This window comes from Dicentrarchus labrax, unplaced genomic scaffold, assembly GCF_905237075.1.
Source record: "Dicentrarchus labrax unplaced genomic scaffold, dlabrax2021, whole genome shotgun sequence".
NCBI lineage: Eukaryota > Metazoa > Chordata > Actinopteri > Moronidae > Dicentrarchus > Dicentrarchus labrax.
In genome coordinates, this window is record NW_026136705.1 from 3,407,240 (window position 1) to 3,434,023 (window position 26,784).

Here is a 26,784-nt window from a genome sequence, read left to right on the forward strand (position 1 = left end):
AATGTAGCTGACTCAAAAAGCGAGAAAGAAAGGGTTGAATCAGTCAGATTTGTGTGTGGGTGCACTTCAGACTGTGTGCATTTTGCAGATGAGTAAGTAATGTGTGCATATCCACTTCACGGCTCTTCCGCGTGTGTGTGTTTGTGTGTGCACACATCAGGTCTGCTGGGGCTGATTGTTGTGATCTAATTAGTCCTGCTCTAATGAATACACTGATCTGTCTGACAACATCTCTCAGCTGGAGAAGAGCGGAGAGGAAAAACACTATCAAGGGTGTGACAACATTTTGACCCGCGAGCGAGTGCAGAACCTGACCTCCGCGTACACACTAAATGGTGCGTTTATGCAACCATATATGTGCAGTACATGTGCGTTTCTTTTTTTTTGCTCTACGGGGTACAAAAAAAGCCAATCAGAAAGAAGCCGGACATTTTATTAACTCTTATTCAATCAGGCGACTTGTCTAAGAGCCCATTACTAGGTAGAGAAATGCCCTAGAGGAGGGGTTTTGAGAAGGTCACACATGTTGTAACCATGCTTACATGTGCATAATAATGTGAGGCAGCCTATTTTATTCTATACCACCAGTCTCCATAGTAACCCTGAGTATGCGGTTAAACTTTGCACCCAGATTGCAAAGGTTTTATTTTTGTGCAAATTTCACCCTAAATAGGTTAAAACATCATCGTCATACTCCAATGCAGATTCAAGTGTTCACCGGAATCTAACCTGCGTGGTTGCTGCCCAAATGCGTCACCATAACAGTGACTACGCCCGTCCATAATCCCACTTGCAACACACATAATATAAACTTTGCTTCTCTAAACTCCCAGTGTTAATTCTTGCCAGTTGCGCTCTCGGTGGTGCACATAACACGTGCACCTTTTTTGTGCAACTTTCACCACGATTCGTGAAATGTGACCGAATTCAACACGTGGTGGGTTTGATCCTGTGAATGTCACGTATAGGAATACTTCAGTTGTGGTATTTTACAAGCCTTGTGGGTTACCTTCCTTATGATATTCATTATATACCAGTTTATTAGTTCCATCTAGGTCACTGAAGGTCTGAATCCTTCCTTCGTGCGGGTTATAATGTTCAGTTTTTTTGTTTTAAAAAGGTGTTGATTCAACTTTATGGTAAAAGCTGAGGCTGTAGTAGGTGGTGCAGTTGTATTGCATTAATATGAGAGCTGTTTATAGTCCTCCGCCTTTTAATATGAACAGTAGAAATATTGTTGGATGTGCATGTGAAAATAATCTGCTGGAGGACTTCAGTTTTACTGTAGATAAAACAGCATTTTATCAAATGTTAATGCTTTTAGCTTTCACTTGATTTACAGTAAATCAATGTGTTGAAGCTGAAACTCGATGATTCAAATATTTATTTTAAACTCAAATACTCCATACATCTCACATATATTATCTGTTTAGCTTAACGGCTCACAATAAAGTACGCTAGCCTAGCCAGATGTTAGCGACTCGGGATTCAAACCACCGGCCTGCTTTAAATGCAGCCACCAGCCTCTTTAAGTTCCTGGGTCTAACTTACAGTACGTCCTTCAGCTACATCAGCGGTTGCTATGTCATTAGTTTGTCAAACAAAAACACTCTGATTAGCTTCTTGACTGACGGCTCCCGTTGGTGTTGCTGTGGCAACCACGGATAAGCCCGATTGGTTACACCTCGCCGTTATCTCCGACGTGTCAGGTGGTTCGGGTCAAAAGAGACCTTTACACCTTCTTGTTCTGTGTGTTTTCTCCTTCAACTTCAAGGCATTGCCTGTTCTTTTGTGTTCTTCTCTTTCATGTCGTCCCTGCAGGATCCCTGTTAGTTGTAATTCCTGCATTGTATCTTCTTCCCGTTCTCGTTCTTCGCCTCTCGCTAATGATCCATACCATTGGGGCAATCTATCATGGTTTCCACCATCGGTCCTTCCCTTCTTCTTCTTCTTCCACCCCCTCTTTCTTTTCCTCTCTCTTTTTCTCTGCAACAGTGTGACAATATGAGATTTGCTCTCCCTCGGGGCGTAAAAGCACATTAATTCTAGGGAAAAGAAACATGCACTGTGACAGCACAAGAAGCTGTATGTGCCATTACAAGGCGAGATATCTCATGGACCCACATGTACACAAACACACAGACACACAGATCCAGTTGAGAAATGAGATAGTGATAGAACGATGAATTAGATTTATCAGTGCTTCAGCCTTGTATTACTCCCTCTGTGCAGACCGCCAGGGCCATTGCTGCAAAGAAAGATGGCCAGAGAAAGTGACGGAATTACTATAGGATGAAGAGGAAAAGCCAGAAAGACGAACGAGTGACACTGAGATAGAAAGAGAGATGGGGAAGGAGGGAAACAAACATGTTAACAGAAATAATGCAGCTAAAAGAGAAACAGATAACGAGAGAGAGGAAGATGTAAAGACAGATTACAACTATATATCCATCACTTTACCTCCAGTGTGTATTTAATCTTCCTCTTTCTTAGCCTTCATGCTAAATAAGATTACTGATAAAATGCAAAACACAGTTAGCCAGCGAACCACTGTACCACATACAGTAATGTATGAGATGTTAGCTGACGAGGTAACAGACTAAATGGACTATAAGTACTGAAGAAGCAGAAGCGTAGCTAGTACAGGCACATTAGTGAGCAACTGTAAGCTAATGCTCACACGCTGTGATGCTCTCGTACATTTATCTTGATAATATAAAAGCTGTAGTGTATAAAGCCAGACCGATATGGGACCGATAATAATTTTAGAGGAGAAAAATGCGTTGATTACTGATATGGTAGCCAATATAGTTTACTCAGTTTTCTTACACTGTATTAAACAAACAAAAGTTCTTTAACACGTTAAATAATCTAACATATAGGCTTACTTTGTCAACCGACTCTATAAGTGAACACTGACAAAATAAATCGTATATCGGATGATGCAAACGCCAATACCGATACGATACTGGTATGGGCGATAGGCCAATATCGGTTAATGATATAGGATCTAGTCGTGTATTATTAACACTATTTAGGATTAGGTCATTAGGTTGTTTCAGTTGATTTACTAATCTTTTCCAAGAGCATAAGAGACAACTTGGTTGTTTGTAACGTACTAAATTAGCATTGTGTTAAAATGATTAAAATGTGGAACATACATGTCCTTCTGGTATTAATTCCAGCCCCAGTGATACATTGAATTGCATTGTTGACTTCAATGCAACATTAACTAGTAAACTGAGGCCCCCACTATGACATTTCTATGTTTTTTGCTCTGTCACACACTCTTTCAGTTTCTTAAATCTTAAATCTAAAACAAGAAAACCTTCCCTTGTCCCGCTGTCAGCTTGTGGTTTTGTTGGTAGTTGTCATGCAGGTGACAAACCTCCTGTCTGAACCTTGAATTATCCTTCAGGACGGACTGTCATGCACTGATCCGGAGACCCTGCCAAGTTCCTGGTGAGCCAACTGCTCTCAGTCAGCCTTTCTTGAGAACTCTGGTAGATTACGTTAGAAAAACAACATACCTGTGTTATGGAAAGAGTCTTTTCTTATTGCCTGTCCTGTGTTTTCATTACAGTGCAATTTAATAGTTTGCTCCTGATTTAGAGATAACAAAAACAATATCCTCTCCGCCTCTCCTTTCCAATCTCTTTTTAGCACTTTCTCCTCATATCAGGTTGCAAAATTGTGTCAGTAAAAACCTCTCTGCTCCTTAACACAGATAGAATCAGATGTTTAGGATAGATGGTGGAAGTTATATTTGGAAACACTATTAAACTTCTCCTGTTCAAACTATTTCAACATCCTCGATACACATGCTCACACTCAGTTGACCTTTGCCCACAGGTTGTAGTGGCAGTGCAGATTGTGCAAGCTGTTTCATTACAGATGACGTAGAAGAACATTTGAATCTGGGTGACAATTAGATAAGCTTTTTTTTTTTTTTTTGCTGATTACAGTATGCAGGAAATTGTCCTGATGGCTTTCGTAAAAGAGCAGTGTGATTATTCCTTTCCTGTTGTAGCAAATAATTGGCGATTAGGGTTGCAGCAGTATAAAATTGATGGTTTTTATACCATATGCATTTGTTATCCATGGTATTGAATTCTGGCATATTAGTGTTTATTAGACGAAAAAAAAAAGAATTCTAGCGTATTATTATAAAAAAATCTTGAACTCTGTTGTATTTAGTGCTATAAAAATGAAATTATAAGTATATAGTGTTTGTTCAACTAAAAACCCTTTCTGTTTTAATTCCTTTAAGGGTCATTGTAACTGATAATGATAATTTACTGTGTATTACTGTGATATTTTCTGACATATACTGTGAAATCATACTGTGAGAACCTGAAAAAATACTGTTGCAACCCTATTTTAAGATGTTTTACAGAAATGTATTGAAAATGTTTGCATTATTGTTGTCTCTTAAAATCAGCTTAAAGGTCATTCTAGCACAGTTTGTTGTATTCTTTTTGACAAGAAAGTTCCTGTTGTATTTAACTATTGGATGTCGTCCGCCAACACATTTCCAGCTTATCCGATCCAGCTTTATCAAACCCCAGAGACAGTTGGTGTCGGTTTCTGCCATGAAAGTATGCGAGCGGCACATGTGCGCTCGCCGAAGCGAGTCACAGGCTTGTCAATGGAGCTGCCGTGGTGACGCGTGCAGGAATGTGGCTACGTCGGGTGATAAACGTGCAGGTATCCGGAGAGAGCCATCAGTAACGTGATCAGTGTCTGAGATTGCATCAGCGTGTGTGAATGTGGCCTGCGCCAGCGTCTATCACCAGGCCCCGGGTATCCTCTTGTTCGAGAAATGAGGATCTCCATGGCGACCCCCGATGTCCTATCTCAAATTGATTACCCATGGTGCATTCTGTCTTCTCAGGGCACGCACTCATAAATAGAGAGCGAGAAAAAAACGAGTGCATGATAAGCAGAGGCGCAGACAAGGGTGAAGTCAAACAACAGCCGCCACAATGGAATCAGTGGGGAGCTTCTGCTCTGTAAAATCCATGGTATCAAATCAAATCATGGCCATGTTAGTAATTTTCACGCAGACACGGATGGCTGCCCCTCCAACCTACTGCATCACCTCATCACTGTTGCTCCTGTAATGGAAGTACAGGAGATTACCTCTCGTGTTTTTGCTGCATTAACAGACGAGTGTGCTCTTTCGTCCCCCCCCCCCCGACTTTCCTAATCATAAATTAGTAACATGCATTTCATGAAATCACTTGAGGGTGTTTGAAAATGCACAAAACACTGGTATCGTCCTGTAAGTAAATGTTTCTGTGAGTGTCTGCTATCTTGACAGATTCAGTCAACACCTCTCTGCTCTTCTGAGCAGCTCTCTCTCTGTTGTGTGTCTCACCCAAAAAAAAGCAAACAAGCCGTCTTAGTGACACTATCCAAACTGATCTCCTTCTGTTTATGTGTGAACTCCAGGAAGAATAGCTGTCTCCTTACTTATTCAGAGGATCTGGATGCACTAACGTCTGTTTTTTTTTCTCCTTTCTCCTCTCCTCCCATCTCTCTTCCACTATGTCTTCTCTGTCTTTTTTTTCCCGACTCTGTCTCGCCACAGAAAAGTGTGAAGGAGGGAATCCTGTTAAAACAGACCAGTTCTTTCCAGAGATGGAAGAGGAGGTACTTTAAACTCAGAGGGAGGACCCTCTACTATGCCAAAGACTGCAAGGTACAAGCATGTGTGAAACTACCTGCTTTAAATGATCAAATTGTTTGTTGCAAGTGCAAATTCCCTGAGCTGTGAAACCAAAACCACACAACATCGTCGATATTTTTACTATAGATTGGTTTATATTTCATTGAGAGGTGTCTTTTACGTACATTACCTGGATATGGTACTCAAAAGATGAGCTAATGTTTGCATTGTTTGTCTTGCTGTCAGTCTCTGATTTTTGATGAAGTGGACCTATCAGACGCCAGTGTGGCCGAGACCAGCACAAAGAACATCAACAACAGCTTCACGGTGAGCAACAAGACCGGTCTCAAAATACAAGCTTCACAGAGCTGCTAGCATGGCTGTGAAAGGCTGCTCAATCCCAATAATGTGATATGATGTTTAGAAATGATTAAATGAGGTATATATATTTGGCTTCGGATGAAATATTCTCACAGGTTTGAAGAAAAGAGTTCACTTCTAAGCTCAGACTTTCGTTCTCTCTCAGGTGATCACTCCATTTCGCAAACTAATGTTATGTGCCGAGAGCAGGAAGGAAATGGAGGACTGGATCAGCGCTCTCAAATCCGTCCAAAAATGGGAAACCTATGAGGTTGTTTTTTTTTTTTATCTCTGGCAGCCTCTTTCATATTCACAACATTGTTATTTATTCTGCTGGCTGACATCAGAATATTAGAAATGTGCCAAATTGATGATCCTTTGATAAAAGCCAGTCAGCATGAGCGTGTAATCTATTTTGATGAGCACAGGCTTCACACCTCATTCATTAATTCTTCCTCCATCTGTTCTTTTCTCAAAGTATCCATCTTTTCTACTTTCTTGGAGGAAAATCCGCTCATCCATCTCCTCTCTCTCTCTCTCTCTCTCTCTCTCTCTCTCTCTCTCTCTCTCTTCCGCCATTCTATCCTTCATCCTCTCTGCTTTTCATTGGAGCTTATTGCCAGCAGATTGATGTCGCTCATAAAATCAGACCCATCTGCTTTAATAGGCTATAAAGAGAGCTGAGGACTGTAAGCTGCTATCATACCTGTGCTGAAAAAATCCGTCTCGTAATGTTGCTCACATTTAGGGTTTTAACTTATGTCACAGCCTTATACCTCGTTATTCCTAGTTCACGTGTTGCTCCTCTTTATTTTCTAGTTCTGCACATTTGTGAGGGATCAAACTGTGGATTGCATCTTCTCCAATCCTAATGTGGGATCCGACATTGTGATATCTTCAGTTTTATGAATACTTTCTGACAGGATGGACATTCTTGTGCTACCATCTTTAAAGGCTAAAGGCCACAAAGTTTAATATGTACTACTGATGTCATTATCTTATCCTTGTGTCCACGCTTCCTCTGGCTGTTTAGTTCAGCATAGAATGTAACAAGCCATAGTCCCATCCTGCAATATCTCCCCTCCCCCCAGGCTAGTTATTTTTGATGTTGCGCTCCGATGATTTTTGTTTTGTCCTTCTGTGCTCCCACCTCCGAAGTTTAACAAGGAGGGCTGATGTCATTGTCCTCTCCTTTCATGTTCCTCCTTCCCCAGGCCAGCCAATTCAACATGGAGCATTTCTCTGGGATGCACAACTGGTACGCCTGCTCGCACGCCAGACCGACCTTCTGCAACGTCTGCAGAGAGGCTCTGCCAGGCGTCACCTCCCACGGCCTGTCCTGTGAAGGTACAAAGACACACACACACACACACACACACAAATAACACACATTTGAAGACACATTACTTGAGGGATTCAACCAACTAACCAACCATGGTTTACTGAGGCTCTACTGAGGCTCCTCTTTACTGATAGTCTCTTCACAGCATTTAGAGCACGTGGCTGTGTAAAGGTTTATAGCTCCTTATTGCAGGGGAAGGCAGGTTTCATCACTAGCTTGACACGCTGACACCTTGGAAACAGTTGAGTAAAATCAATTCCTGACCTCTATATCAGCAGTTGTAAAATTCTGAACACACACACACACACACACACACACACACACACACACACACACACAGTGTGGCGTTTCTAGGTCAGTTACCGGTATATATTCAATTCAATTCAATTCAATTTTATTTGTATAGCGCAATTCATAACAGAAGTTATCTCAGGACACTTTTCAAATAGAGCAGGTCTAGACCGAACTCTTTAAAACATTAATTACAGAGACCCAACAGTACCACCATGAGCAAGACCTTGGCGACAAGGGCAAGGAAAAACTGCCTGTTAAAAGCCTAGGACAGATCCTTCGGCTCTAGGTGGGTGGTCGTCTGTCTCGACCAGTTGGGGTGAGAGAGAGAGAGAGAGAGAGACAGACAGACAGACAGACAGACAGACAGACAGGTGCACAGCAACAACAGTATTGGCAATGGCAATCTAGCAGGACCATGGCAGGAGGCTCCACCAGGATTGATAAGAACCTGCGAGACAAGAAAGCACAAGAACTCCGGGGAAGAAGTGAAGTTAGTAACATGCATTAATGGGACATGAATGAGTGCAGAAAGAGAGAGGAAGGTAGGAGCTCAGTGCACCATGGGAAATCCCCCGATAATCTAGGCCTATAGCAGCATAACAAAGGGATGGTTCAGGACTCACCTGATCCAGCCCTAACTATAAGCTTTATCAAAGAGGAATGTCTTAAGCCTACTCTTGAATGTGGTGAGGGTGTCTGCCTCCCGAACCACAACTGGAAGCTGGTTCCACAGGAGAGGAGCTTGGTAACTGAAGGCTCTGGCTCCTGTTCTACTTTTAGAGACTATAGGAACCACAAGTAGCCCAGCATTCAGAGAACGTAGTGTTCTAGTGGGGTAATAGGGTACTATGAGTATATTGAGTATTAGTGGGAATTTAAATTTCTCTGCAAAAGTTTGATTAAAATGCACTTCCAAGTCACTTGTTCTTGATTTGTCATGTCTTTTTGCTTAATTCCTAATTAATTACTGCCGTGTGAAAAATGTGCGACAGCTTGCCCAGCACCTCGTGTCAATGCGCTGTATGTATTTTAATTGTATTTAATTATTTCACTTCGTCTAACACGACATTTATTGATCTGTCCTCTCCAGTTTGTAAGTTCAAGGCTCATAAGCGCTGTGCAGTTCGCTCTACCAACAACTGCAAATGGACCACGCTGGCCTCCATAGGAAATGACATCATTGAGGATGAGGAAGGGGTGAGTGATTGGGCGTTGTTTTTTACATTTTCATAAATCTTTGCATATAAATAATTCAAGTCAAATGAGCCTGGGCTCAGGACAGAAGATGTCTCATGTTCTCTGTGTTTTCCATATTTTCTTCCCCAGGTGTTCATGCCCCACCAGTGGCTGGAAGGCAACCTGCCGGTCAGTGCCAAATGTGTGGTGTGTGACAAGAACTGTGGCAGCGTGCGGCGGCTGCAGGACTGGCGCTGCCTCTGGTGCAAGGCCATCGTAAGTGGGATTGATTGTGGCGTCTACCCTGTCAAAAAACTGTCTTGTCAAATCAGTGTTAGTGTTTATTTAGGACATCACTGCTAGCTGGAAAGTTATTTTCAGTTTACATCTTAGGAAATTTATACACGGGTTTTTAAATCAAACATCATCATCAATGATTCAAATGGTAGTAGAGCCAATGTCAGTCCAGTTTGATGAAGCTGCCCCAGTTAATTCTGGTTGGAGGAAAAAACTGCAGTCTGCAGTGAGCCAAAATTTTGATTTGAGTTTCCCAAATTCTGGCTTCCAGCTGCTGTCTAAATGCAAAGCAGCCTCTTCAAACCAACTTTTCGGGATAATACAGGAAGTGATTCTGTATTCAAACTCAAGGTGCAACATTTGTGATTGGAAAACATGAAAAATTGGAGAATAAAATGTTTTAATTTACTAGTTGTGACTCTCAGTGTACTTGAGATGTGCTCCCCAAACTTTGTATTGTTCTTAACTTACTCCCCCAACCCTCAAAAACTCAAGGTCTGAAAAGTTCAGTCGAGTCATCAAAGTAATGGGACGGCACTTAAGATGGCAGCACAGATCCCCAAGGGGAAGAGTAGGAGGGCAGGTTGAAATGAGAAATGAAATGGGGCTGATGAATTTCTGTCCAGGGTTTCTGAGTCTGACTTGATGCTCTGACCGCCTCAAGCAATATAAGGAGAATAATTTTCCTGTGCAAAGACATTAACAATGCTTAGTATGGCCTCCAGAGCCCCACATGGCACTAATACTGTCAAAAAATAAATAAACAAAACTGATGAAAATATGATTTAGTGAAGCTAATCCATGTGACACATCTGGAGTGTGCAAGGTTTAACCAAAGTTAAGTCATTTTCAATGCCTTTAAGGTTAAAGCTGCACTATTCAATATTTTTATATTAACAACTGATCAAAGTACTGTGTACTGTAAAAAAAAGTGTCACTCATAGTGTCAAACCCACTCTGTGTCTTTCAGCTCTTTGTTTTGGTTGGACTGCCCACATCTTTATTTTTTTGGTTACATTTTACTGCTCCTGTCAGCATTGTTTTTAGCTTAAAAGCTCCAATAAACCCACTGTATATTATTCGTGCAGCACCAAACAACAGAGTTAGCTGGTGAACACAGCAGCAAATAGCGTGAGTTCAAATGAATAATAATGTTGCTCCATATCTGCTGGAAATGTAAATATGTTTGCAAACACCTTAAGAACTTCATAATGTGATAATGCGTAATGTTTGAATTTCAGCTGTTCCCAATAGGCAAAATAAATAAAATAATGCAGCTTCAATGTTAGCTGTTGCCTTTATTTTTATGGACACACCATGATTCAGTATAAATTTAAACCAGCGTTGCCAGAGGTCTCGTTCTCCTTCATTCCCATTCGGTTCAGAGCAGCACAGAAAACAACCCAAAAACAAGAGCAGTCGTATTGTTTGGTTTAGTGATTCCTATGTACACGTCTTCTGTTTTTTTAAGCCTTATTTTACTTTTAAAACTAGTCATGCATCTCAACTCGTTCAAAAGACAAACAAAAGCTTGAAACTTCGCCCATGCTGTAGTTCATAAAACGAAAGCAAAATAAGGCTGAATTATATGGGCTAAGTTAGTTACAGCCTAAAACCAGCCAACCTTCACTTAGCACGAGTACACAATTTGGCATACATTTCAAAATATGTAGTTTACGTTGTTGGAAAACATGAAAGAATATCTCATGGTGTGATATAAGTTCTAAAACGTTGCTGTAAAAATATGTGGGAATGAAGGAATTGAGCAGAAAAGTCAAGTGGAAATTGTCCTTTTAAGACTCAAACAGTTACAGAGATGTAACTTTACTCTATCTCACAGTTCCTTTTAGCAAAGGCTGAATTGCTTTTGAGTGTTTAGGGCAAATTAATCCTTAGCACACACACACACACAGAAACGCACACAAATGAATCAGAGTGGTATTTGTAAAGGTTATAGAACTGACATTTGGTGGGTTTCAGAGGGATGTAATGACCTTTCTGCTTCTACTGAAATATAGAATTACCGTGGAGACCACTGACTGTGTGTGTGTATATGTGCGTGTGTGTGTGTGTGTGTGTGTGTGTGTGTGTGTGCGTGCATGCGCTTGCAGGTCCACAACAGCTGTAAAGAACAAATGGGGAAGGTGTGTCCCTTGGGTCAATGTCGAGTGTCAATCATCCCTCCCACTGCACTTAACAGCATCGACTCAGATGGTGAGACACCTTGTATACCCACACACAAACACACTTACACACAGGCAGTGAGTATTGCATGTACAGTAGGTTCAAAGTTCAGGAAAGTCACCTTTCAACTCCATCTGTGTAAATCCTTTGGATGCAGAGGGCGTGACATTGCAACTGACCCTTTTTCTACTGTTACACAAATAGCTTCTCAATTCCAGGCAAATCCTTTAGATCTTTTATATTTTTTTATGTAATAAAACAACCATTTTAAATTGTATCATGCTTGGACAAACTGTTCTAGTAGAAATTTGAAGAAAAGAGGAATATTTTCAACATATTCTGTCTTATTTCTACATATTATTGCTATTCAGACGAGACACAAAAGGCATTTGTTATCAGAAATATACAATTTTGAGACAATTCCAGTTCTCTAAAATCCCAGATTCATCACATTCAGCTTTCCCAACATGAATCGTGTGATTGCCAACATTTGGAATCTAAGTGCCAGAAATGTTTCCCAGTCTTAATTTTTCAAAGCATATTCTATCCATTTATGATCCTTCCTTTCAGGCTTCTGGAAAGCCACCTCAGCGTCGTGCACCAGCCCCCTCCTGGTCCTGGTCAACTCCAAAAGTGGAGATAATCAGGGGGTGAAGTTCCTCCGCAAGTTCAAGCAGCTTCTCAACCCAGCTCAAGTCTTTGACCTGATGAACGGGGGACCAGAGCTCGGGTACTTAAATGCATCGCTTATATGTCAGGTTACAAAAAAGCAGAAAGTCTTTAGATTGACTTGTTAACAGTAGGAGTTTCAAGTTTGTCACGACTATTTAATGCAAGTGCTAATGCTGTAATTTTGCTACCTTTTCATGACATCTACCTCTTAACATTTTGTGCTTTGCTTCCTCCTCTTTCTCTCCTCATCCTCCCTGCTCTCCTCCCCCAGCCTGCGCCTTTTCCAGAAGTTTGTGACTTTTCGTATACTGGTGTGCGGAGGAGACGGCAGTGTGGGCTGGGTGCTCTCAGAGCTGGATAAACTCAACCTCCATAAACAGGTGAGGAGGAGGAGGAGGAGGAGGAGGAGGGGATGATGATATAATATTGAAGGTGACTATGGAGAAGGCTGATGGGCAAGAGAAAGCAGCGAGCTACCTCTTGTACCAATGTACAAGAGGTAGCTTTTGCTGTCCATTGAAATGGAATCTGAAAAATGCAAAATAGTGTTGAACACCTGGTGACATTTTGACCCCATACTCAACCCCAAAAAGGAAGTGAACTGGGAAATAGAGGGAAAGAGAAAGGAAATAATAAATTGTGTCAGTGACGGACAAGGGCGAAGAGAAAGTGATGCAATGGGTGAAATAAACTGATACACTGTTTACCTCAACTAATTAATTAACGTCATGGAATTAATCCAAATCAATGAAAGCTATGTCCGATATCATGGTTTTTAATTTAAATAAGTGTTTAATTGGGATAAATAAGTGCAGTGTGAAATCAGTCATCAAACAGATTAACCAGTTAATGTCAAGGGTCCGCCACTGTGATGGTTCTCACTTTCAAATTATTTATCAAGATCTTCACGTTGTTTTGACACATTTGCGTCTGTTATCACCGTCCGTAATTTCCTCTATCCTGTTCTGTATAATAAACTCATTCCACTGATTTGTAAGATTTTGACAAAAGGGATAAATTACAAATCATACAATGTTTTTGCAATTTCACAGTTTGCACTCAGGCTGAGTCAATTCACAAGCTTCAATTACTGACCAAGTTAAGGTTTCTTATTGGTCCCCTGCATCACATTACTGTTTGTCTACTGTTCACATCAGTCATATTCACTTCAATTTATATCTGCAACTTATCATATTAAAGTAAACTATAACCGGTGTGCCCATGTTTATCAACCCAAACAATTTGTGATGCTTTATGATAAAGGACAAGAGAGAACAAAGTTCTAATGTTGGTAAATATACTGTATGTTTAACAGTATGTTTTGACAGTTTTGTCTTGCTGGTTCCTGTGGGGGGTAAAAGTCTAAAACGTACACTTGAATTGTATTTGTGTAGACAAAATCTCTAGTCTGTGGCTGGCTCTCTTTTTGATTTAGATTAATGAGACAGGTGTATTTTTCCAAACATTAATAATTTGTGGAGAACAAAAGAAGGACTGGAGCTCACTGATTAATTCACAGCCTTTATTTGTGCAAACCGACTATAATTTCAACACTACTGTGTCTTCATCACAGTCACATAATGAATCTTCATTATCTAATAAAACCTGTTTTTCCAGTGACAATTGTACACCTGCTCTACGTTGTCTATATATGTTGTTTTCCTTCTTTGCTCATTTTGACTGATGAAGACACAGTAGAGTCAAAACATTAGTGTGTTTGCACAATTAAAGGCTCTGAATTAATCAGTGTGCTCCCCTTTGTTCTCCTTGAACTGAGAAGCACCTGATTTAACTGCATTTTGCTGGAAGATATGAAAACAACCCAGTTTCTAATAAATAATTTGTCTGCTTTTGATCAAAAATGGGTTTTAATCAACTTGTTTGCAGATGATGTACTGATATAACCTCTGATCGTGTTGAAATGTGATTCTTTTCTTTCTCTAGTGCCAGCTTGGCGTGCTGCCTCTCGGCACAGGGAACGACCTGGCTCGTGTTCTGGGCTGGGGAGGCCTCTGTGACGACGACGCTCAGCTGCTGCAGATCCTGGAGAAGCTGGAGAGAGCCACGACCAAAATGCTGGACCGGTAAGACCAGAGGGAGAGAGAGAGAGTCGGGGGGGGGACAATATGCTTAGCAGCAATTTCTTCTTAGCAAACTAACGTAGTTGTGAAATTAATGTTTTGAGGGCTTTAGTTTCCTGTCTTTTACGTGACACTTGGTAAGTTCAGTTTAGGTGGACTGGGGTCTGATTTTGAGATGGATTGCTTTTAGTTAGAGCATAAATGAAACTGTGGGTGTCTGTCCTGTGATGAGAGGAAAACTGTCCAGGATGATATAAGTTGGAGGAAATCCCAAATGAACAAATTAATGAATTCCATGTATAACTCTGATCCTCCTTAGGGTTATATATCTCTCAAGGGCAGCAGACTGGAGCAAGCAATAAAGATAATTAGATAAAAAGCACTACAGGCTGTTTATTTCTATTTATACCACTGGGAGAGATTCATAAACAGCATTAGAAATAAGTTCTAATACCTCAGAGATGAACATGGAGTAGCATTAGTGCATAATTGGCTGCTGATGGTTGATGGTTTCCCAATTATCAGGTTGAAAACAAGCCTATAAATCAACCAGTGACTTTTGGGTCTTGGGATTGCTAGGCTTCATGTTCACAGAGAAATACACGTGCCTACATGAAAAGCATATATTCTGATCAACTTTTGTAGGCACCAATCCCAGTCCAAGTCCTTAAATAACCCTGTATCTTCTGCAGCTGCAGACAAGATGGCGTACGTCAACTATCATGGTCATCCATATCCTACATCAACTACCGACTTTTTTTGTTTTTTAAAAAGGCATCCAAACCCTAGTTTAAAAAAAATGTGAAACCACTACTTGTTTTTACACTTTGAACTAATTTAACTTACGAGATGTAACATGTTAATTAGTGAGCTAGGGGTGCTTCGAGGTGATTTTTGTTTACCTTTGGACAAAGCCAGGCTGTTTCCAGTCTTTGTGCTAAGCTAAGCTATAACCAGCTGCTGGCTGTAGCTTTATATTTACCATACAGACATAAGTGGTATCAATCTTCTCATCTCACTCTGAACAAGGAAGCAAATAAGTATATTGTATGTATCTATAATTAAAAGGACGTCCTTCAAATTGGTGTTTTGCAGGTGTTTAATGATTCCTTCGTCCTCACCTTGAACTCTAGGTGGGTTTGTTTTTATCGGCTGTTTTTATCAGCAGTACAATCACAGATAGAAAAAGGACAAGAGGGCTATGTGTTTTGATTTCCTGTTTCCTGTCCTCCTATCTTGATCTGATTAGCTGACAATAAAGTTTAATTTTGACATAGGCGTGGTTATTTGTGTGTCTTTTTTAGATGGAGTGTGATGACGTACGAGGTTCCCACCACCACTAAACGCACACCGATTGTGAAAGAAGACGACAGCCTTGATTCTCCTCTGCAGGTAAATTACTCTGCAGAACCTTTAGGAAGCCGTCTGCTTTTTGACAGATGGTATCCATAAATTAGCGTCACAAAGTCAGATCTCAAAAGCTCCAAGAATTATTTTGGAAAACATCCACTGAGAATCAATTTGAGCATGGCAGCTGGAAGCCAAAGCAATCAGACCTTAAACCACGGGGAGCGGGTGTCGCTGTCGACCATGGGCAGTTCTATATTTTGAATTTAAGTTGAAACCTGACTCTCAACTCCCAAACCAAGATGTTTGTTAAAGGTACAGGCTGTAGTTTTTAAATGACGGCGTGATTCTGTACCTGCAGAGCCAGTTTCTCACCACTAATCCATTCATTATTTTGGTGGATAATTTAGGTAAAATTTCCCAAAGGAGCCATCATATGTTTCTAGTTTAAAAACTTTAAGTCTCTCCTGAGTAATTTGTCAGTCAGTTAAATGTTGATCCAGTCAACCAAAATGGGATTTTTTTCAATCAGTGACAGCAATAAGCCTGGCAAAAGCACAAAGCAGCTTTCAGTAAAAAGTACATAGAAGATGCTACATTGACTTTGTCTTTTATAGAAGCACTTGATCCTCCGGGTGACGTTTTCAGATGGGTTTAGTTAAAAATTGCATTTCTCAAAGGTTTTAAATTTGATTATATTTCTAAAGTCATGATTGAAAAGTTAAGAAATGCCTGAATGAACCACATACACATGTTTTTTGCACATAAACTGGATCTGAAAAACACAAACCTACCAGTACAACACATTTATAAATAATGGAGGTCAGAAAACCCCAGAAAAAGAGACAAAACAGATTTCTGCTCTACTAAACAATGCAACGAAGCCTTTTCGTCCTGGGTACATTCATTTAACATGAAATTTAAGATATTCAGTACTAAATGTTTTGGGGTTTCTTGGCTTATTTTAAATCTTATTATCAAGTAGATGAAGACTATCATGTCAAATATTTGTGCATTCCTCCTCTGTCTCATCCTAAAACTCCCCTTATCAAACCATAGATTGTATTTAAACCTCATTAAAGATCATGAATTTTGCCATACAAAAGGCAGAAATCTTGATTTTGATAAATCTACAAAATGGCAAGACCAACTTAAAAAGAGTAAAATTCCTACACGATAACTTACTGGACCTTTTCAGAAAAAGTAGTCCCACAATAAACCTCCACCATTTTCTTTGTCTGAAGTCTCTCTCTTCCTCTCAGGTCCACATCACTCAGTATGCAGACTCCGTGGCCTCCCACCTCGCCAAGATCCTGGACTCGGACAAACACAGTGACGTCATTTCTTCTGCCAAGTATGTGTCGCTTGTTTCGGAAAAAAACAGGGACGGGGAGAAGAGATCAAAGTAGAAGGGAGGAGAAAGTAGGTGGAGGGTGGGACGTTAGGGAAGATGAGAATAAAGATGGCGGGAGAGACAGAGGCAGTGGGTTTGGTCAATGGGTATTGATTTTTTCTGCTTCGGTCTCCTCCCTTAGGACACACACACACACTGTCACACATACACACACACGGAGGATGGACTATAAGTGCTGCCCGGCTGTAAGTGAAACAGACCGATGAATCAGTATTTAGGGGTCATCCTTAGTGCATTAGTACATTAGTAGTCTTCCTTTGGGAACAGTCTAGCGGCCATTACAGGGCACTTTCCTCCACCGCTCTGTGTGTTTTAAACTGCTGCTGATTGTAGTGGAAACCTGCAGCACATTTAAAACACCTCTGGGATCTAAGGACCACACTAAAAGCACATTTTCATGGAAACATAACACCAGTGTTGACGGACAAAGAAAATGTGTCTTTTCCTTTTTTGGACTCACATGGTGGAATTTTAACAGATTTCAGTCAGCCAGGGGTCAAGAGAAACACTCGGCATGTGATAGAAATCAGTTAAAGCGCAGAATAACATAAAAATTTAACTTTATGATTCCACTAGGATCAGCAAGTTCAGTCCGACACTTTTCTCATGCTTACTTTTTCATTATATAAGTGTAATTTGTCAACTACTCAGGAGTTTGAGGACAAAAAGACTTTTAATATCAGAGACTCTGGTAATTGCCAGTGATGGATGAAGTACCTGAAAGCCAAGTATGAGTAAAAGTTCAGATATCTACCAGAAAAGGCCTTTGGTCACCTTAATATTAACTGAGTAAAAGTGTCTGATATTTACTGTAAGCAATGTTCTAATATCAAATGTTGTTATGTGTTGAAAGTAAAAGTACAAGTAAATGCTGTTAATAAGAAAGAAAGCAGTCAGACTTTTATTCTTCAAGCATGTACAAAACTTAACAACACTAAAAACAAGCACTAACATCTTAAAAGGATCAGTGTGATGTGTGTTTTTTTTGCCTCTTAGAGCAAAAAAGCTGCATCTTTTTTGTTTCAGTCTATGGATGTTTCGCCTGCTGATACCAGAAAAAGTAGTCGATTCTGGAGGAAATAAAAGCATGGATGACCTTTTCTAGGCCTGCAGATTAAAAGAAATGCCCTGATCTTGGTTAAATGTCTCAGCTGGACTAAGCAGGACTTCACTAGATGAATCACTTGAGCATCATAAACATTACACCCAGGTTAGAGGCCTCTTTTTTAACATTATTCAATAAGGCACTAGTGCTGGAGGCCAGAAGGGGTAAAAGAATTACTGCCCTTTTTTATGATATGCAGCAGTGAAAATCTTTAATTCAGGTGCGCAGTAAGTTGCAAAATGAAATGTTTTCAGAGGCAACATTGTAAGTTTGCAACCAAACCAAAATGTCCTTGCATTGTGCAATCATACTTTTCTAACAATACCCTGCTGCCTGCAGCTGTTGAGAAATGATTGATTAATTTCCACTTCTGCCATTTCCTCCCACCTCAAGTTGACAGGACATTTGCACAATATTCAGCAGCACTTTGTGAACACAGAAACCTACCATAACTTAGTTAAAAGGGCGCACTATCACACATCCGTAATTTCCAGATATCTAATTTGGGAATAAAACTTTGCCGACTCTTAAATGAGGAGCGTGTGTGTTTCTGCGGCAATATTAATTTGACAGGATCCAATATTTGCTAAATGCACGAGGACTGTGTGAGTTTGGAGAAAACCTCCCTGCTGAGTCATACAGCAGCAATGTAACAGCTGTGAGTAAATAGTGACTGTGTGGAGGCGCCGTAGCTGACAGGCAGGTAGGCGGCGATGAAACCATAGAGTGTGTGTGTGTGTGTGTGCGTGTGTGTGTGTGTGTGTGTGTGTGTGTGTGTGTGTGTGTGTGTAATCTTCAAACACTGCACAGTGAATCACCAAATCTGAAATGTGTTCACCTGCTAATTTGTTACATTTTCAACGTTAATCATGTTAACCATTCCCCTCTCCTTTCTCTCTCTCTCTCTTATTGTGCGCTTTCTCTCTCTGTCTCTCTCTCCACCTCCCCGTCAGGTTTCTGTGTGGGACGGTGAATGATTTTGTGGCGGAGGTGGGGAAGGCGTACGAGAGAGCCACAGAGAACAAGGAGGAGGCAGATGCCATGGCAAAGAAGGTAAATGGTTTTTGTGTGTAATCGTATGTATTATGTAAGAGCTTGTATAACAGTAACTAGTGGGCAGTGTAGGTGTGTTTGTGTGTGTCTCTGTGTGTATAATAGAGTTTGACAGAAATAGTTGAAGGTTCATCATTCCCTCTAGTAGTCCATATATTCTATCTACTCAAATATTTGACACATTATATCAAGGCAGTTTAAAGAACAACTGTAGCTGGAAGGAATATGAGTATTAAAGAGGTGTGGATGTGTTTTGTAACAGAGTTGGAAAAGTAGGTTAAAGTCACTCTTCTAGCTGAAATACTGCCACTTCAATGAAGAAAAAACTCACCTGAAACCTTGTCTTCACTCCTTTTTATATACAGACAAGTAACTGTCTCAAAGTTAGAGCTAGGTGTGTCTTCTATTTTCATTTTCTTAACAAGTTAGGTAATATAGACATCAGTTTGACATGTCAGTGGAACTAGACAGTTCTGTAACAGCTTATTCCAGGAGTGTTTTTGGATTTAATGTAGACTCTTAAAGAAATGTGTACAGTTTTTCTAAATGGAGATGTAATGGAGATCTTGAGTTTCCAAAGGTAAGAAATATGTCAGGATGAATTTGGTGGAAATTGAGTCACTAGGTTTGAATATTTTACTCTTCTTTAGTGTAAAGAACATATGGTTTATAGAACAAGCTTATGCAGAACATATATGTAATACTGTCAAACAGTGAGGAAAAAGATGATTTTCCAACAGTAAAGCTGAAACTACAACGAAAATCATGCTGAGAAAAAGAGTGGATTGCCAAATATTTTTCTTAAAAGAAGGTGTTTGTGAGACATTTCCAAAAAGAGAAAATCTTTTCGCCTGACAGAAGCGTCTCGAGCTTTCATCCAAACCTTCCTGTCAGAGCGCTTTGAGCTCCGTCCAGCTTATCTCTCTTTATCCAAATAATGTGAAGCTTTATTGTTGCCCGAAGGGAAATTCACCTATTGCGTCTGCAAATAAAAGACCTCTGTGTGCTGTAAAGGTATTGATTTCACTCTGGTTTGAAGGTGTTACTGCAGTTGCACAAATTTAGGAACTTCTGCCCAGCATTGATCAGTACTGTATCTCCCAATTTACACTCCCCTATAAGATTTTCAAGTAAGCTGTATAAACAATAAAAAACCTATTTCTGTCTCTTCTCCCAGTGTGCACTGCTGAACGAGAAGCTCGATTCCCTCGTGAAGGCCTTAAGTGAGGAAGCTGAGGCCCAGGTAATAACACTGCCAATTATAATCAATATGAAATAATCATAGCAATCAGTGTAGCTTGATAAAAAAAATCACAAAACGGTCCAAATGTATTAGTCTTCCAAAATGAGATTTGAACTGGATGAAAACCTCTATATTTACTGTTAAACTGAGCAGTATTAGTATGGTTGTCTATGACAGTGGTTCCCAACCTGTGGGTCAGGATCCCTCTGGGGTCACAAGAGGATTAACAACTTATTACCTTAGCATTTTACCAGTTAAATACTATGTACTTTAAAAATATGATATTTTGATGTGGAATCATTGGTTGACTGTGCTTTGTTATTAAGTAATAGGCACAAAATGTCAGTTTCAGCTATCCACTTAGTGGGGTAACGATAAAGCTAAAGTTGAAAAGAAGAGTAACGCACCATATTTCTGAGATACTGTTGTTAGCTCAGGGAGGATATAAAGTGTTTCTCCTCAGTTGCAACATCAGAGAGAGAGAGAGTTGAGAGTAAATCCCCCTGATTCAACCTTTGTAGGAGTAGTAGTAAAAGCAATGATGGTTCTTTCAGCATCTTAAGTGTCCTCACAGGAGCTAAAAAACAAAACCGTGTTTAGCTTTTTGTGTCTCTGCTCCCTTTGGAGTCTTTTATTCACAGATTGATGTCGGTCCTTTAAAAGAAATAACACAGCCCTCAAAATGTCAGTATGATTTCAACCTCCCGCTCAATAAAAGGGGAAAGGCACTGAATTTTATCTTTGCATCAAGCATCCTTTCATATTTGATAAATAAAATATGGATTTATTTGCCAGAAATATGAGGGAGACAGGAGATGTTGCACTACTATGAGGTTCCACAGAGCAGGAACAGTAAAAATGTATGAATGAGGAGATAATCTCACAGGGGAAAGATCACTTAAGGATGTATTTTACAGCAAGAGGATGTTTCCTTTTCTTTTTCGTGCCATATCCAGGTGGTGCCAGCAGGTTCGGTACCCAGCCAGGAGAGTGGCAGCTCAAGCCCTGGAGAAAGTGGCGGAGAGTCAGGTTCAGAGGGTAAAACGTACCGTTCCAAGGAGCAGCTGATGCTCAGGGCCAACAGCCTGAAGAAAGCACTCAGACAGATCATCGAACAGGCTGAGAAAGGTAGGATGAGGGCCACTCCGTTAACAGCTAGACATTTATTGTGTTCCTTGTCTCACTATTCCTCCATGTTTCTTTTGGTATCATTTTGACACAATCGTGCCTTGATTTGTGCTGCATTAAGTTCACTGATGTCATCTTTTCAGTGGTGGACGAGCAGAACCGACACACGCAGGTCCAGAGGATGTCGTCCTCGTCCTCCATCAAAAGAGAAAACAGCGAGGAGCTGAAGGATGCTGAGCCACGTAAGTGTCCCTTTGGTTTGATTTCAGCAAGGATATGAGGAGAAGGGACATACTCCAAAATACATCAATATTTTAAAAACTCTTACCACTGCAATTTGTCAGAAAGGGTTTGAAGGCGACTCATTCTTTCAAGAATGACTTTTTTTTCTTTGTTTTTAAAAAACACTGATAGTTCCAATTTTAAAATGAAACCATTATTTTTGGACAAATTGTGCTCCTCAGGTCAAGGAAGCTTAAGTCCCACCTCCCCCATTGTCCTTGAGAAACCAGAGAGCCTCAACACAGTCACCTTCAGTGAGGACACCGTGTAAGTTTTTGTACATCCGTGTCCTTCACATACCAGCTGTGGCTCACTAATGTGCTCTTGTATTATCATTTTGACAAACAATCTACGTATTTTCTGTATTTTTAGTCAATGCTCAGAGAAGTGTGTAATGAACAACTACTTTGGCATCGGCCTGGATGCCAAGATTTCCCTTGAGTTCAACAACAAGAGAGATGAGCACCCTAAAAAATGCAGGTATGAACACAAAAAACTAATTATAATCTGTTCACAGAGAATTTTAATAAATCATGTAACTCAACAGCTCTCTTTGCCAACAACAAATTGTAGTGCTGCAACTGTAAAACTGTATTATTTCCTGTTTAGTGTTTCTCCACCCAAGATCAGCACTGATGTAGTATTCTTCAAACACACATTTAGAATAGTACTTAAGTGATACAATACATTCTCAATAATACTGATTATACATGAAACAGGGTCAGACACATACAGCAGCAAATCATCTGCATATAAAGAAAGCTGATCTCCATATCCTGATTGTGTTGAGGGTTCAATAGCCAGAACAAACAACACATTGTTAATGGGACATCTGTGTCAAGTACCGTGAGAGTGCAGATCATTGGTAACTACTCATGTTATTGGAGAGTAATAAAGATCACCTTTTGCACCTTTCAGCAACAAGGTCATGTAAATGTGCTTTACATAAGACATAAAAGGCAGTAAGACAAGATCTAAAAGAAACAGAAGACAATATAAAAAGACATATAAACAGGAAAACAAGTAAATTAAGATGGAAGATAAAAAATATGCTAAAATAGAACAAGACAGATTAAACATGGGGATTAAAAATTATAGCACAGTTACAGTGCAGTGAGATATGAATATATGCAGACATCGGATATTAAATTAATTAACTTTTGGATTTTGGGTCAATGTTTGACTTAATTTGACAACTGGGGTGCTGTATGTTGTTCACAACATGTTGCATCTTTGACTGCAAATAATTCAAATTGGAGACCATATCGTAAAGAAACATGATTCTTACATTCTGTAGGAGAAGTGTTTCTATGTTGAAAACCACGAGGACATAGTTTAATTTGGTCAACAAAGTTTGATTCTGATGAAACAAAACCAGTGTTGATTGGTTTCTTCCTCCCGTCTCCTCCTGCAGCAGTCGCACCAAGAACATGATGTGGTACGGAGTGCTAGGGACTAAAGAGCTGGTTCAGAAGACGTACAAGAACCTGGAGCAGCGAGTTCAGCTAGAGGTCAGACACACCCATGTTTTGGGAAACAAAATGCTATCAGCTGTTTTCCTCTAGCATCCTGTGTTTTTCTTCTTTTATAACTTCCTCTCCTCTCTCTGTCTTCAGTGTGACGGCGTTCCCATGTCTCTGCCGAGTCTGCAGGGCTTGGCTGTGCTCAACATCCCCAGCTATGCAGGCGGTATCAACTTCTGGGGAGGAACCAAGGAGGATAATGTGAGTGTAGTGAAAGGAGAAGCATAGAGTGCATCTACACCTCCAAGAAATACCTTTTCTTTCATGTAAAAGCTGCACAGCTTCATTTAACATCAGTTTCAGTTATGTTTAACGGACACATTTGAAGGTGACAGATTGCTCTCATCTCCTTTGTTCAGAACTTTGGCGCTCCGTCATTTGACGATAAGAAGTTGGAGGTGGTGGCGGTGTTTGGCAGCATGCAGATGGCCATGTCCAGAGTCATCAACCTGCAGCACCACCGCATTGCACAGGTAACACACAACACACACTCCTTCTCATAATGGACACACATTTAGAATCACAGTTACAGTCTCAAATGGTTTCATCACATCCAGTTTATTGAAAATATTAGACGTTCTTTTGTTCAGTACTTTGGTTCAAACTAATCACGTTACCATCAGCCCCAGCTGTACTTGTGTAGTGCTAATTAGCAGATGTTAGCATGCTAACACGTTAAACTAAGATTGTGAATATGTTAAATTGCTAAACATCAACAGAATGTAAGTACAGCCTCGCAGAGATGCTAGTATAGCTGTAGACTCTTACTCTCATTTCAGTTTAAGTGATTAAAAATAACTTCACCATTAAATGAAAGCACTTAAATGCTTGGATTGCAAAACAACAAACAACCTTGAGTAAGTTGTGCAGGGGTTAGCAGCTGTACACAAAGACAGATGTACTGGAGTTTGTTTTAATATTCTAAACCTGATGTCAATGAGAAACATTTCCCTTTCACAAGGACAGTATTTCAGTGGCGTTTTTGTACTTTAATTTGATAATTCTTTGATTAAAACAGAATGTCAGAACAGGAGATAACAGTTTGACAGCTTAGAAAAAGGGAACCATTTGGGGGATGGAACAAAATAGATCAGCCTTATATGTCTTTGGCCCATCGAGCATTTTAACACAGAGAGTACGGATATCTAATGTGATAAAATAAAATCCGCTGGCGCTATTCCTGTAGCTTTTAAAGGTGCCGGTTTGACAGGATCACACGCTCAATGTCCAACAGCAGAGGACAGATGAGGTCAAGCATTTAAAAAAAAAGCACTCTATGCTTGAAAGGAAAAAAAAGAACAAGTCTCGTCTGACAGCTGCTGTTTTCTTCTCTGTTGCGTCTCAGTGCCGCCAGGTGAAGATCACCATCCTCGGGGAGGAGGGGGTCCCTGTGCAGGTGGACGGAGAGGCCTGGATTCAGCCGCCTGGCATCGTCAAGATCAACCACAAGAACCGAGCACAGATGCTCACCAGAGACAGAGTAATGTCCAACTTGAATATGAATTATCTGCTGAATAATATAGCCAGAACATTTAAATGTTGCTCATGATTTCTACTGAATACATCTAGTTTTCACTGTATAGAAATGCTTTAAAAACACTGTATGTATATGTAAAACAGCAGTATTGGCTTGAAATACTCTTCCTTTTATAAATATTGCAGCTTAAAAATCCACTCTCGGCTCTCCAGCTTCAGCTCTCTACCCATGTTGTTGACTCTTTCTATTTTGGGATTTCTTAAATCAAATTCATACCCACTGTGTTTGTTCTCTCTTCACGCTGCTCAAACCTTTGAGAGCTCTCTTGAGCCAAGCACATTTGGGCAGTTTGTTTCCATGGTTTCCCTCCTTAAGTACAGCAGAGAGAGAGAAGAATGTTGGCTCACTGGTTTTATCCTCCTAAATGTGGCTTTTATTCAGTCAAATGGTGACAGTAATGTTTCAGGTGAGCGTCGTCCCTGCTGGATGCCCGGTTGAGGGATGTTTATTGACAGTGTTAAATTAAATTCATATCTGGATGTAATAAAACAACCTTTTCTGTCTGTTTTTCCTTGTTTTGCTTTTTTCCCCCTCAGTTGGCTCAGATTTACAAATAAAAATATAGTTTTTTCCTCGTGTATCTCAGTCAGGCATGAGGTAAAAAAGTAAAAAACTGTTTATACTGGAACCTCTTCTGTATATTCTTGTGTCCTCATTCTGATTGCTACCTTGAGTTTTCAGTTTATATCAACACAAGCACACAATACCTTAAGAACCACCTTTAATCAGAATTCGATTGCGTTTTCGTATTTTAAAGTACGGACTGAACCATATGTGCTTGTCTCAGTGTCGAAAAGGAACAAACACACGAGTCTCCGGGTGACTTGGGCCTAATTCCTTGCCGTTTTTGTACAACCAGGCGTTCGAGAGCACGCTTAAGTCATGGGAGGATAAGAGGAAGATCGACAGCTACCGTGACAGCAGGCCCCGCCTTAACTCCCAGCAGTCCATGGAGTACCTGACTGAGGAGGAGTGCGCTCAGGTTCAGCAGCTGGGCATCGTGGCCGACACCCTCATCAATAAGTAAGAAGCACTTCATGTTTTCTGTAGCGTGTACAGGAAGCAGGTTGAAGTTTGAAGACATTTTGACAGCTGGAGAAAACATTTAAAGACCCTCGGTTGATGTTTCGGACCTCAAAACCTCAAGTGTCATATTTTAACTTCTAAAGACGCTTTTTGAACCCAACAAACCTTTCAAAATCCTTGAGGAAAGCTTTTTTAAACCTCTTACACCAGGTAGGCTTTCCAAGTACCACCTTTATGACTGATGAATACAGTAGCATAGGCCCGACTCTACTCAGCGATGGACAGTTCACGAAGGAGAAGATTATTTATTCTCGACTTGTTGAATCTTGAACGGAACCTAATTTGGTGGAAAAGGGCGGCCCCCTGGTCCACACTCCTGTTCCTAATAGTTGCTGTTTGGAGCTACTGTTGCAGTGATTTTAAACCATTTTACCTTCGCTTACTATCTTCCTAGCACATTTTTAGCTTCTAACTAATCATGGATGTATGCGTAAACGGAGGCTAATATTGAAACAAAAATATCACAGGAAATTTCAGCAATCTCATATTTTAAGTATTGTCATTCAAAGATTTGTAGTATATTCATTGCATTATATGTCCTTTAAATGTATTTATTTCATTTTCCTCTGCATACCACTAGAGGCAGCTTACCATGAGTGGTACTCATACATAGTTTGAGTTTTTCGCTGTGTGATCTACACTCTGTTGGTCTTGCATAAAGGCCTCTAATACAAGCTTATCAGCAACCTTCCTGTTTGATAATTAACATTTGTGTGTTTTTGTGTTAAGAAGGGTCAAGGGGGAATTTTGCTCTACATTTTGGGATTTGTGCTTCCCACCGCAATTAGCTCGCTTATTTGCTAAGTTTTTCTCTGTTGCACTGATGAGCCATTTTATTTCTCTTCTTCGCACTTATAAACCATTTTTGTCCCTCTGAGGACTTCTCAGTTTGACTGGTTTATTATAATCTTCTCAATGATGTTTACAAAACCAAATCCCCCTTTCAGGATGATGAATATCTTAATTACATTTGTAAACCTATCTCAGAA

At 40.2% G+C, this 26,784-nt stretch overlaps 1 protein-coding gene across 4 annotated transcripts in view; it reads left to right on the plus strand.

Moving 5' to 3' along the window:
- si:dkey-172j4.3 (diacylglycerol kinase delta) overlaps nucleotides 1-26,784 on the plus strand; it is a 75,540-nt gene that overhangs the window by 40,669 nt on the left and 8,087 nt on the right. For all 4 annotated transcript variants that reach the window (XM_051400445.1, XM_051400446.1, XM_051400448.1 and 1 more), the window contains 23 exons: nucleotides 5,594-5,704; nucleotides 5,918-5,998; nucleotides 6,198-6,302; nucleotides 7,246-7,378; nucleotides 8,758-8,864; nucleotides 8,994-9,119; nucleotides 11,252-11,354; nucleotides 11,895-12,054; nucleotides 12,268-12,376; nucleotides 13,941-14,080; nucleotides 15,382-15,469; nucleotides 16,687-16,778; nucleotides 18,897-18,996; nucleotides 20,174-20,239; nucleotides 21,196-21,367; nucleotides 21,511-21,609; nucleotides 21,832-21,916; nucleotides 22,022-22,129; nucleotides 23,064-23,160; nucleotides 23,266-23,373; nucleotides 23,532-23,645; nucleotides 24,518-24,652; nucleotides 25,569-25,732. In XM_051400445.1, the coding sequence (XP_051256405.1) occupies nucleotides 5,594-5,704; nucleotides 5,918-5,998; nucleotides 6,198-6,302; nucleotides 7,246-7,378; nucleotides 8,758-8,864; nucleotides 8,994-9,119; nucleotides 11,252-11,354; nucleotides 11,895-12,054; nucleotides 12,268-12,376; nucleotides 13,941-14,080; nucleotides 15,382-15,469; nucleotides 16,687-16,778; nucleotides 18,897-18,996; nucleotides 20,174-20,239; nucleotides 21,196-21,367; nucleotides 21,511-21,609; nucleotides 21,832-21,916; nucleotides 22,022-22,129; nucleotides 23,064-23,160; nucleotides 23,266-23,373; nucleotides 23,532-23,645; nucleotides 24,518-24,652; nucleotides 25,569-25,732 (2,603 nt within the window). The remainder of the gene's footprint in view (nucleotides 1-5,593; nucleotides 5,705-5,917; nucleotides 5,999-6,197; nucleotides 6,303-7,245; nucleotides 7,379-8,757; nucleotides 8,865-8,993; nucleotides 9,120-11,251; nucleotides 11,355-11,894; nucleotides 12,055-12,267; nucleotides 12,377-13,940; nucleotides 14,081-15,381; nucleotides 15,470-16,686; nucleotides 16,779-18,896; nucleotides 18,997-20,173; nucleotides 20,240-21,195; nucleotides 21,368-21,510; nucleotides 21,610-21,831; nucleotides 21,917-22,021; nucleotides 22,130-23,063; nucleotides 23,161-23,265; nucleotides 23,374-23,531; nucleotides 23,646-24,517; nucleotides 24,653-25,568; nucleotides 25,733-26,784) is intronic.